This window comes from Leptodactylus fuscus, chromosome 11, assembly GCF_031893055.1.
Source record: "Leptodactylus fuscus isolate aLepFus1 chromosome 11, aLepFus1.hap2, whole genome shotgun sequence".
Taxonomy (NCBI): Eukaryota; Metazoa; Chordata; class Amphibia; order Anura; family Leptodactylidae; genus Leptodactylus; species Leptodactylus fuscus.
Window position 1 is genome coordinate 13,503,809 of NC_134275.1, and position 13,176 is coordinate 13,516,984.

The window sequence follows — 13,176 nt, forward strand, 5'->3', positions numbered from 1 at the left end:
GCCCCCACACACAGTACAATCTGCCCTGCAGTGGCCCCCACACACAGTACAATCTGCCCTGCAGTGGCTCCACACACAGTACAATCTTCCCCGCAGTGGCCCCCACAGACAGAACAATCTGCCCTGAAGTGGCCCCCACACACAGTACAATCTGCCCTGCAGTGGCCCCCACACACAGTACAATCTTCCCCGCAGTGGCCCCCACACACAGTACAATCTGCCCTGCAGTGGCTCCACACACAGTACAATCTTCCCCGCAGTGGCCCCCACAGACAGAACAATCTGCCCTGAAGTGGCCCCCACACACAGTACAATCTGCCCTGCAGTGGCCCCCACGCACAGTACAATCTGCCCTGCAGTGGCTCCACACACAGTACAATCTTCCCCGCAGTGGCCCCCACACACAGTACAATCTGCCCTGCAGTGGCCCCCACACACAGTACAATCTGCCCTGCAGTGGCCCCCACGCACAGTACAATCTGCCCTGAAGTGGCCCCCACACACAGTACAATCTGCCCTGCAGTGGTCCCCACACACAGTACAATCTGCCTTGCAGTGGCCCCCACACACACTACAATCTACCCCGCAGTGGCCTCCACACACAGTACAATCTGCCCCACAGTGCCCCCCACACACACTACAATCTACCCCGCAGTGGCCCCCCCACACACTACAATCTACCCCGCAGTGGCCCCCACAGACAGTACAATCTGCCCTGCAGTACCAGATTCCCCGCTACTGAGCGATCCGGGCGACCGCACGCATGCCAGCATAGAGGGCTCTGGGTGCCATAGGTTCGCTGTCACTGCCATAGGCTAAGGCCACATATAATTTAACATACAACAATAGATAGCTATATATAATTCAGGACGTACTAACATACTGTGCATTGTACACAGAAGAAGATGAAAGTTATCAACTTATATAGGCTACATGTATAATATAGCTGGAAATCCAAATCCTCCCAGTAATGCAGGAAAACACGTAACAAATAAGGATCAGATATCATACAGCATCCACTGCCAATGGTACAGGAGAGCACAGGCAAATACAACAAAGGAGGATACCTAAGGGCATGTGGTACGAGATACCTACGGCTTTGATGTTGGTGACTGTGCAGACTAGGAGAAGAAAGACTCTTTGTAGCCAATTCATAATAATATTAAATAATCAAGGCAAAATAAAAAGAAGCAACTAAGTCCTAAGGAATTCAATGGTCATGAAATATGTTCTGAACTAAGTCAAAAACGTTATCCAAAAATGTGATTCACGGCGGTTTATTTATCAACAAGGTATTTTATGTTCTGACTCTGGAACGAACAAAGACTTCCACTGTTCAGCACACAATGGCTATAGACCACTGCCAGACAATTCACAGTATAACCACTGCTGGCATAGCCATATGTACCAGGGATGGGCAACCTCTGACATCTCAGGAAGCCAGACCTGAAAATCCTGGATTACAGGGGTGCTCAAAAGTTTGTGAACCCTCCAGAATTTATTGTAAAAATAGAGACTTGGCCACTTACTTATCAAATAAAATGAAGCAATATCACAAATCTATAAGAGGCAGAGGTTGCAAACCTTTGCGTTCAGTATGTGGCGTGACTTCCCCTTCACCTGCGATGACTGCACCTAAACGTTTCTGGGATCTGTTGGTTAGTCCTGCACGTCGGCTTGAAGATATGTTAGCCCATTCCTCTATACACAACAGCTTCAACGCTATAATTCAGAATGAACTGTTCCATCAACCATGGAAAAACGTCCTGGCACAGATGTAGCAAAACAAGCCCAAACCATGAGACAACCACCGCGGAGTCTCACATATGGTATGAGGTTTTTGTGCTGTGATACAGTGTTTTCCTTACTCCAAACATAACGCCCCTCACTTAAACCAAAAAGCTATTCTCATCCAGAAATCATCTCTCCAATAGTCTTCAGGCGTATCCAGGTGATCTTTAGCTAAGTGCAGATGGTCAGCAATGGTCATTTTGGTGAGCAGGGTCTTTCTACTTGCAATCCTGGGGTGCACAACGTCGCTCTTCCTGACGGTGGACTCATTACCATTAGTGTATGTAGTTGCTTAGAGGTTACCTTGCCTTAAAGGTTATCTTACAGACGAATATGCCTAGACTTGCGTCTCTTGCTCTCGATTCTTGTTGGTTGACCACTCCTAAAAGGCTAGTAATGGTCTTGAATTTCCTCCATTTGTACACAACCTATCTGACGGTGGATTGGAGAAGCCCAAACTCTTTAGAGACGTCCTGATGAGCCTTAACGACTTCTTAAACTTAAACAAACTTCTTAAACTTTCATAGAATTAGGATCTTATATGGCCATATAGTTGTGGGACTTGTAACTGCATTTTACTTTTATATAACACTAGCCTCTGCCTTCGACTTCGTCTGCATGTTGTTGGCGTCGATGATCCGCCTATGTTCAGCAAATTGCTGCTATCGATGATCGATGGTCTGCCTGCTCCGGCATTTCGACAGCTCTCAAGCTGGCCTGCCGCTGAACTTGTTTCTTGCACTGTGCTCGTGATTGTTCCAGCATCTCAGCATCTCGCTGGGACGTCATGTAATGAGTGTGTTGTTGGCGTTGATGATCCGCTTGTTCCGGCAGCTGTCAAGCTGGCCTGCCGCTGAACTCATTCCTCGAGCTGTGCCTGTGATTGTTCCGGTATCTCAGCAGTTCGCTGGGACACCATATAATAAGTGTGTTGTTGGAGCCGATGGTACCCTTTCAGCTCCGATTGAGGAGAACTCTGTGACTTCTGGCTCCTTCATAGCTCTCGTTGTTTGCAACAAATTGGATTTTCTTTTTCCAGGCATGTTGAAAATTGGCAAACTGACAACTCGGATTAAAGATGTTTGTCCATGTCAGTTTGTCAGCAGTGCCTGGAGCAGATCAGATAATATGCTAATGTGTATACACATTGAGGGTTAGTGTGTGTTTACAGAGAGAGATAACAGCCCTGGCTTTCTCAGAAGTAGAGATAAGAGCAGTGTAATATAGTATGTGACCATAAATTCATAACAGTTGTGAAGCCATGTCATTTACCGGGATAAAAAAGTAGCCTATATTTTAATCGAGGTTACAATCTATCTATGTGCCGAATGTCATCCAAATCTATTCACCTGTATTTGCGTGATTGAGGAACAAACATACAAACATCCAAACACACGAACTTTCCCATTTCTAATATTAGTAGGAAGGATATTAGTAGGATTAGTAGGATAGCAGCCTAAATAGTGCAATGAGATGAGGATCACTACATCTAATACCACTGCACTAATGTGTATGAAAGAGCTACTCTGGGTCAATATGTTCTCTAAAAACGTTCTCGTTCGTATGTATCTAAGAACTGAGTACAAGTCAGTCATGCAGCCGTGTATTCCATATATGTCTACTGATCAATGGCCAAGCTCTTCTACTCTGCTTACTTTACTTGGTATTGTTTGCCTTGTCAACAGCGAATACTTCACAGGGCTCCATGTGAGAGACGTGAACAAGAGAAACGTGACAGTAGGCTTCTGCTATAGCACATGAATGTGGATTATTTTGCAAGAGAGGATTTGGCTCAAAAACCCCATAACATGTATTTTCAGGGGACGCATAACATTAAGTAAAGGCTCGGCTTGATTTCACCGCGTTTTTTTTCCGCAGCATTTTTTAGATTTTCTTAAGTGTGACCTTAGCTTAGCACGAAACGGATGTTTTTGCTAATCCACATAACCACTGCAGAAGTTGTGCGTATATAAGATGTCACTGCCGCAAGAAAATGAACCAAGCATCAGAGCATCAGTGTCCATGCTGCAAGTGATTTATCAGGAGTGTATTTTTTTTAAAATTATTTTATTCCTAAAGATGGTTCTACAGCCCAAAAAATATGGACGGATTATTAAAGAAAAGTGCCACTTTATTTACCTCCTTCCACTGATCAAATCTGTACAATAGACGTCTATGGAGAGGGCAAGAGGGATAAATAAGGGGAGATCCTCAAAACACAGAAACACCTGCACTATAGGGAGGCAGTTTTCTTTCACGGCACAGCTGGGTTATCAGGAATTAATATCCAGCCCCCTCCCCTCTATAGACGTCATTGTAAACAGACACTGCTTGTGTATGGAGTATGGACAAGTATCACTCCAATAAGAAGTAAAAATGGCATGAAAAAGAAATAATTTTCCAATCATTTTGATTAAGAAACTGCATAAAAACATGCTATACGGTCACCATGCATGAACATACCCTTAAAGCTAGGATATCCCACAACTTATTAGGGGAACTTCAATATTGCAATTAAATGCTGAGATTTATGGATTTCCAGGAATAGGGAATGGCAAATCTACTCAGTTATGCTGAACGGACTGGCCATTCAGGGCAACTGCTATAATAGTATACCTACAAATTTTCAAAGGAATGGAAGAGGGACAACGTGTGTAGCCCGCTATATGCATCGCCAGTAAAATTGCCTATAGTAAGACCGATCTCCAGCCCCGCCCACTTCCACTTTGGCCCCACCCATTTCTGTTTGTGAGACTTTTTGGCCCAACAGTGTAATGCTCCTATAGGAGCATCTTAATGCCCCCCTCCAGGTGACCCCACAGTATAAGGTCCCTCTCCTGGTGCTCCTGTTTCCATCAGTTGCCCACACCATATACAGTCCCCCTCCATTTGCCCACACAGTATACATCCCCTCTCCTGGCATCCCCACATTATATGTATTGTCCCCTCCTGGTGGCAACAGTATAATGGATCAAACAAATATTAAAAACTAATACTCACCTCGCCCTGTTCTCTTCTGTCTTGATTCTTGACATCACATCTACTGCTCCCAAAACCACACCGGGGCCAATGGTGACACCTGGAGTGGAAGGCTCCCTGCTCCACCATTGTATTCAATTCATCTACATGGTTGAAGTCATCAGATACCTCCCGCCAACCAGGACTGTGTGACAGCAACCTCGAACCCATTATGGTTGGAAGTACGTAGTAGCCAACGGCTATCACATGAACAATAACTAAAGAGATCATGCAAGCTGAGCAAAAGGTAACTCAAGAAATATCTATTTTTGATAAGCTTTATGACAAGTCTCACCTTCTGCAGCTGACGTCAGGTCTCTGGCCGCGCTCAACTGGGACAGGACGGCAGGGTAGAAATCCTTCTTGAGAATAAGAGCTTCCAGCCGCAAGCAGTAGCTACACGGGGATTGTATTAACAGTATGACAATTATTATTATTGATAACAGATTGTCTATCATGTACAATATTCATTCATGTCACCATTTACATAATAAGACCCCTTGTCATATGGTAACATGGGACAGAATTCCATAGAATGAAATAACCTATACAGTGTTTGCACTGAAATATTGAAAGAATCTACCCAAAATTGGACCCGAGTCCAAAGTCCTGGAATATTGATCATAAAGATAGATATAGCAGCATAGTGAATTAAAACATAAGCCATTCATATAAAAGAGGGGCTGCTCTTTTCTTATAAAAAGTTTTCCTATGTCTCTGCTTTTCACCTTCCAATCTGAACAGGAAGGGAGAGTGATGCATTTCTATGTAGATTTGCCAAAATTGGAAGGAGAGGTCTTCCTAACCGGGCAGAGGCAAGTATCCGCTAGAAATAATCTCTGCAGCAAGGAAAGTTCTGCTACAACAGTCGTCTATTGCTCTCAACAGCTGCCATATTACAGCCCGGCTCACGACCTCCCGCGACCTTCCCCTCCTGTTCCCTTTCCTTCCTACAATTATTCTCAAGGGATTTCTCAGCAAGTAAAAGGGAGAGTGGGTTTTGATTGACAGGTCGTCCTCTAGTCGTATTAATATATTACGTAGAGAAACCAATTCAGACAAAATATCTGCCTATGGCTACGTAAGACTGTATAATAAGCAGAGAAGAAAGCTGGCCATTCATATAGTATCGTATATGGGTGTAGGATTCTACTACAGTCATAGATATCTATGGGAGATACAACATGTCCATGCTCTATAGATGCCATAGAGGTATTGAGAGACCAGGCGGAGGCTCCAGGATTCATCTACATTGTAGCCATTGCTTTCCTGCTCGTCTTTAGTCATCTAAGACTTGTCCTCACTTTTAGCCTGAACCGCCCAATGTTCTCAAGACTCAGTGCCAAGGTTGGGTCGCTGCTGTCCATCATTCTGTAGATCACCAGCTCATTGTCTGACATGACGCCTCCTCCTCCCTACAGATCAACCTTAATTTCCCGTTTCTGCTCTTTTCCTGTGTTTAGTTGGTGGATCATAACTAGACTCCTCAACTCTTTCTCCGCGTTACCTTATAAAACAATGGATGTGAAAGACATATTTACATTCCCAAGTTACCCCGGTCCTGACACATCCTGACACTGTGTTTTCTTATTTTCATAAGGTTGAGTTGAAATAAAATAGAGATCAAATTGACTTAAGGTAAAAATAGAAGCCTAAGTTTTATTATCGTTTCATAAGCATGAAGATTTCAAGGTGATAGGCCATTAAGGACACATCCCGTATCCATAGGGGAACATCTCCTTAAAGCCTCCTTGTGAATGGAACACCATTGTATTTAAGAACCACGGACACCCAACAGACCCATTGTAGTCAATGGTATAAGGATGACACGACCTACCATGGAAGTTCCAAGAGTAGTAACATGAACAGATCGGCTTCACTCAGACGTTCTCTGTCCCCCTGAAAAGCCTTCAGACGTTGGACCTTGTAGGGAGACATAAGTTGAATAAAACCATGAAAGCAGATTCCTTCAATAGACTCAGACTATAGTCCATGCAGAAGGTTTCCTTACTAGAGATGAGCGAACAGTGTTCTATCGAACACATGTTCGATCGGATATCACGGTGTTCGCCATGTTCGAATCGAATCGAACACCACGTGGTAAAGTGCGCCAAAATTCGATTCCCCTCCCACCTTCCCTGGCGCCTTTTTTGCACCAATAACAGCGCAGGGGAGGTGGGACAGGAACTACGACACCGGGGGCATTGAAAAAAATTGGAAAAAGTCATTGGCTGCCGAAAACAGGTGACCTCCATTTTAGACGAATAGTGGATTTCAAATCCGGGTCATATGAGAATGTGAACTTTGTGACTATGAGACAGGGATAGCTGTACAGGCAGGGATAGCTAGGGATAACCTTTATTTAGGGGGGAATGTTATTAAAAATAACTTTTTGGGGCTCTATTGGGTGTGTAATTGTGATTTTTGTGAGATAAACTTTTTCCCATAGGGATGCATTGGCCAGCGCTGATTGGCCGAATTCCGTACTCTGGCCAATCAGTGCTGGCCAATGCATTCTATTAGCTTGATGAAGCAGAGTGTGCACAAGGGTTCAAGCGCACCCTCGGCTCTGATGTAGCAGAGCCGAGGCTGCACAAGGGTTCAAGCGCACCCTCGGCTCTGATGTAGGAGAGCCGAGGGTGCACTTGAACCCTTGTGCACCCTCAGCTCTGCTACATCAGAGCCGAGGGTGCGCTTGAACCCTTGTGCACACTCTGCTTCATCAAGCTAATAGAATGCATTGGCCAGCGCTGATTGGCCAATGTATTCTATTAGCCTGATGAAGTAGAGCTGAATGTGTGTGCTAAGCACACACATTCAGCTCTACTTCATCGGGCTAATAGAATGCATTGGCCAGCGCTGATTGGCCAGAGTACGGAACTCGACCAATCAGCGCTGGCTCTGCTGGAGGAGGCGGAGTCTAAGATCGCTCCACACCAGTCTCCATTCAGGTCCGACCTTAGACTCCGCCTCCTCCGGCAGAGCCAGCGCTGATTGGCCGAAGGCTGGCCAATGCATTCCTATGCGAATGCAGAGACTTAGCAGTGCTGAGTCAGTTTTGCTCAACTACACATCTGATGCACACTCGGCACTGCTACATCAGATGTAGCAATCTGATGTAGCAGAGCCGAGGGTGCACTAGAACCCCTGTGCAAACTCAGTTCACGCTAATAGAATGCATTGGCCAGCGCTGATTGGCCAATGCATTCTATTAGCCCGATGAAGTAGAGCTGAATGTGTGTGCTAAGCACACACATTCAGCACTGCTTCATCACGCCAATACAATGCATTAGCCAGTGCTGATTGGCCAGAGTACGGAATTCGGCCAATCAGCGCTGGCTCTGCTGGAGGAGGCGGAGTCTAAGGTCGGACCTGAATGGAGACTGGTGTGGAGCGATCTTAGACTCCGCCTCCTCCAGCAGAGCCAGCGCTGATTGGTCGAGTTCCGTACTCTGGCCAATCAGCGCTGGCCAATGCATTCTATTAGCCCGATGAAGTAGAGCTGAATGTGTGTGCTTAGCACACACATTCAGCTCTACTTCATCAGGCTAATAGAATACATTGGCCAATCAGCGCTGGCCAATGCATTCTATTAGCTTGATGAAGCAGAGTGTGCACAAGGGTTCAAGCGCACCCTCGGCTCTGATGTAGCAGAGCTGAGGGTGCACAAGGGTTCAAGTGCACCCTCGGCTCTCCTACATCAGAGCCGAGGGTGCGCTTGAACCCTTGTGCAGCCTCGGCTCTGCTACATCAGAGCCGAGGGTGCGCTTGAACCCTTGTGCACACTCTGCTTCATCAAGCTAATAGAATGCATTGGCCAGCACTGATTGGCCAGAGTACGGAATTCGGCCAATCAGCGCTGGCCAATGCATTCTATTAGCCCGATGAAGTAGAGCTGAATGTGCGTGCTAAGCACACACATTCAGCACTGCTTCATCACGCCAATACAATGCATTAGCCAGTGCTGATTGGCCAGAGTACGGAATTCGGCCAATCAGCGCTGGCTCTGCTGGAGGAGGCGGAGTCTAAGATCGCTCCACACCAGTCTCCATTCAGGTCCGACCTTAGACTCCGCCTCCTCCAGCAGAGCCAGCGCTGATTGGCCGAATTCCGTACTCTGGCCAATCAGCACTGGCTAATGCATTGTATTGGCGTGATGAAGCAGTGCTGAATGTGTGTGCTTAGCACACACATTCAGCTCTACTTCATCGGGCTAATAGAATGCATTGGCCAGCGCTGATTGGCCGAATTCCGTACTCTGGCCAATCAGCACTGGCTAATGCATTGTATTGGCGTGATGAAGCAGTGCTGAATGAGTGTGCTTAGCACACACATTCAGCTCTACTTCATCGGGCTAATAGAATGCATTGGCCAATCAGCGCTGGCCAATGCATTCTATTAGCATGAACTGAGTTTGCACAGGGGTTCTAGTGCACCCTCGGCTCTGCTACATCAGATTGCTACATCTGATGTAGCAGTGCCGAGTGTGCATCAGATGTGTAGTTGAGCAAAACTGACTCAGCACTGCTAAGTCTGCATTCGCATAGGAATGCATTGGCCAGCCTTCGGCCAATCAGCGCTGGCTCTGCCGGAGGAGGCGGAGTCTAAGGTCGGACCTGAATGGAGACTGGTGTGGAGCGATCTTAGACTCCGCCTCCTCCAGCAGAGCCAGCGCTGATTGGTCGAGTTCCGTACTCTGGCCAATCAGCACTGGCCAATGCATTTCTATGGGGAAAAGTTAGCTTGCGAAAATCGCAAACTGACAGGGATTTCCATGAAATAAAGTGACTTTTATGCCCCCAGACATGCTTCCCCTGCTGTCCCAGTGTCATTCCAGGGTGTTGGTATCATTTCCTGGGGTGTCATAGTGGACTTGGTGACCCTCCAGACACGAATTTGGGTTTCCCCCTTAACGAGTTTATGTTCCCCATAGACTATAATGGGGTTCGAAACCCATTCGAACACTCGAACAGTGAGCGGCTGTTCGAATCGAATTTCGAACCTCGAACATTTTAGTGTTCGCTCATCTCTATTCCTTACCTCTTCTCTGTCTGGAAGGTGCTTCAGAAGCTCATTCAATCTTTCGGAGCTGTATATATCTCCTCTCCCCAGCTTTATATCTTCAACTATCTCTGCGGCTGATCTAAAGGTAAAGTATATTTAGTCATTCATACATTGCTTTAGTCTACTTTACTAACGGCAGCTCCCATATTGGAGATTGAAACGGTATGGAACCTAGAAGGGTGGCCTCATCACTTTTATCTCACAAAGGAGATGGCAATAGGGATCTCTCCTAAACTAGGCAGTGTTTCTGACATAACCCCTATAACGTGTACTACGCGTACCCACCATCTGACATGTCACTACGTTTGGACTGGTGGAGACCACGTTGCTGAGATCACCACTAATATGTAGTGGTAGAATTGGTCCACTGGTCACTGGGTCACGACTGTTCGGCTTTACTCCTTGGAGAACCTAGAGAGAGATGTATGGACTCACAGAAGGTCTATGAATCAGCATACCACTTGCTCAACTCGCCAAGAAAAAGGTGGCAAGTCTCCATAGCCAACATGCCACTTTTCTGGCCTGTCCTCCCTAAACACTAACCCTCCGAGTCACCCAAATCTGTTCATTGGTGATGACAGACACATGAACACTCTGCTCCTCAATAAACACCTCTTTACTGCTCTTTATATCACACAAACACAACAGATGGAATACAGATGAAAGTCAATGGTAAACTGAAATGACTAGTTTGCAAAATTACAGGACGCAATGGTGACCAGTATGCTTCTAATGTCAGAGGGGATGCGGAGACCGTCATCATTAATTTGCTTTCCTACCCATGAATGCTTCTAACTTCCATCTGTGATGTAGCTCTACTTCTCAAACTTGTAAATTTAAGCTGTCCTTCTTGTCTACAAGTGTCATTCTCAAGCTGAACCTCACCAAAAGCATGTGTCCCATAACCTGCTCCATGTCAATAGGTCTCACCACTGAGGAGCAACAAACAACTTCTCCTTCCATACAGCCCACAAGTGCAACTTTGTCCTGCTCATAAGGGTAAGTTCGCATGGGGTTTTTGGTCCGGAACCTGAGGCGGAGGCTGTGCGAAGACCTGCACCATTTAAAGTGACATACACCTATAACAAAATATATGATGCAATACCAACATTTCACAATAAGTAATATAACAATGAGCCACCCTGTGGCAACCTGCTTGCTCTATGTCTCACTATCATTACACGGACAGGGTGTCAAGTCTTTGCCTGCAACTAGCCAAAAGTTCAAGCTGTGCACGTGCACCACCTTACACATAACTTGGACAAGGTTTCGTTAAATGAATAGGAGCCACAGAAGCACCAGCCACAAAATAGGACAGGAATAGGACCGGACTATAAGCCCACACATGGGACCATGAAAACCCTAGTCGTGTGTACGGGCGCATAGCAAAGAATGGGTCAGTGTGCTACCTTGCATATAAAATGTGCTTGCTTGCGGGTCAGCAGCTCTATTAGACAGGGCTATTACTGGCCACTAGCATTCCTAGAACCGTTTGTTGCCAATCATAGCCCTGAATATCTGCCCCTCTAATAGCCCTGACCTGCTTTTTCTTATACAGTAATTTTGTTTCATTTTTGCACTGAATACATTATATCCCTTTAAGTATGTAAATGTGTTTGGGACCCGGAGATTTCTAATAAAATAGAGATCATTTGTGCAATCAACCTCATCCGCATCTCTCCATCCTCCATGCTCACAGCGAACAGAAGATTACATTCAACTGCACAGAAAATATTTACGGGTCAAGTGTCCCAAATATATAATGAGTATTTGCATTGCCTAAAATAACTATTAACAATTTTCCTAGCAATGTGGGAAAGCAGTGTAACAGTGCCAACATTGCTGCTGCATGACCTCACAGAATGAGGCGGTAAACAGAAGACCCAGTATTACTGCTCATCTTTAAGCGTACGGTGCCAGGGCGCCACGGATTTCTCGCTGGTAAGTTTTTAAACAATTTTGCATTAAAGTGTCAGCAAGATACAGAACACTGTGGTGTGTGGTCAGCCCGACACATCTGAGTCCGCACATTTTCTTTGCCCCTTCTGACACTGATGTGGAGCGGTGTCCAAAGGTAGCAGAAAGTTTAAAGGAGTTTTCCCGTTTTTAGGTAAATAAAGGTTATTATATATTATGAGATATTATAGAACGTTCTAATATAGATCATGTTATGTTTGTAATTGTCAGTATGTTACAGTATGGAGACTCATTTTTACATCCAGAAGCAGAAAACCCATTCTAATCTCCTCTCTCACAGCTGAGGATTTGCAACTATGTATTATTTCATGTCCTGCACGTATGGTTTTATATACCGCTAGAAAGTCGACGGTGTGCTGAATTTAGTGCACTATCGGCTCTCCTGTTATGTTCCCCAGGGCAAGAGATATCAGTGTCCTTACTGATGTCTGCCCACTGTCAGAAGGGTGTTCCTGACAGTCTAGCTGGGCTGTAAGGAAGGACCCCCCGACTGTACTCTAACATAGCCCTGTACTGTCAGAGGGGGTGTCCTTGACGCTAATCTGTGAGGAGCGCCCCTTCTGACTGTACTTATCCATAGACTAGTACTGGGGGGCATTCCTCACAGCTCAGTATCAGTCCTGGGCAGTAAAGAACCCCCCTTCTAACCCTACAGAGCTATGGCCGAGTACTGTCAGGGGGGACGTTCTTCACAGCCCAGCTAGTCTGCCAGGAACACTCTTCTGACAGTGGGCAGACATTGGTAACAGCACCGATATCTCTTGCCCCAGGGCACATAACGGGAAAACCGACGGTACGCTGAATTCAGGATCGTGAAAAAGAAGTGTCCTGCTCCATCTTGCTGCAGAGTCCGTGGTGATGGGTTCATGCTGCTTAGTCCCATTATCTCTGAGGACATTCAGTGAGCAAACCCAGGGTGCAAAAATGAAGCTCCGCTTTGGCTTTCTGCCACAGTCTTCAGAGCAAAGCCACCTCCAAATTCCTCTGTGTGAACCTAGCTTTAAAGGATTTATCCAGGTTCTAATATTGCTGGCCTATCTTTAGGATCTACAAGCGTGTGATAGAAAGGACCCTCTGTTCAGGGACAGTGCAGATCCCATAGAATTCAATTGGGTGCCATAACCCTAGACAGTGAAATCTGTACAACCCTGTTGGAGTCTGTGGGCAGGGTTTGCACTATAATGTCCAGGCAATGCCTTCTAAGTCACTGGGTTACCTTAGTAAGTATAATGCATCCAACAATATCACAATGCACAAAACAGAATAATGTCACATCTATATCAAAAAACCTTATACACAGCAATAATGACCATAGCACTATAACCA

General features: G+C 45.8%; 1 protein-coding gene across 1 annotated transcript in view; it reads right to left on the minus strand.

Annotated features, from left to right (window-relative positions):
* Window positions 1–13,176, minus strand: part of LOC142184766 (uncharacterized) — a 46,328-nt gene that overhangs the window by 15,374 nt on the left and 17,778 nt on the right. Inside the window, exons 4-6 of the mRNA XM_075259829.1 lie at window positions 9,850–9,952; window positions 6,647–6,732; window positions 5,105–5,205 (exon numbers count right to left, since the gene is read on the minus strand). Of these exons, the coding sequence (XP_075115930.1) occupies window positions 5,105–5,205; window positions 6,647–6,732; window positions 9,850–9,952 (290 nt within the window). The remainder of the gene's footprint in view (window positions 1–5,104; window positions 5,206–6,646; window positions 6,733–9,849; window positions 9,953–13,176) is intronic.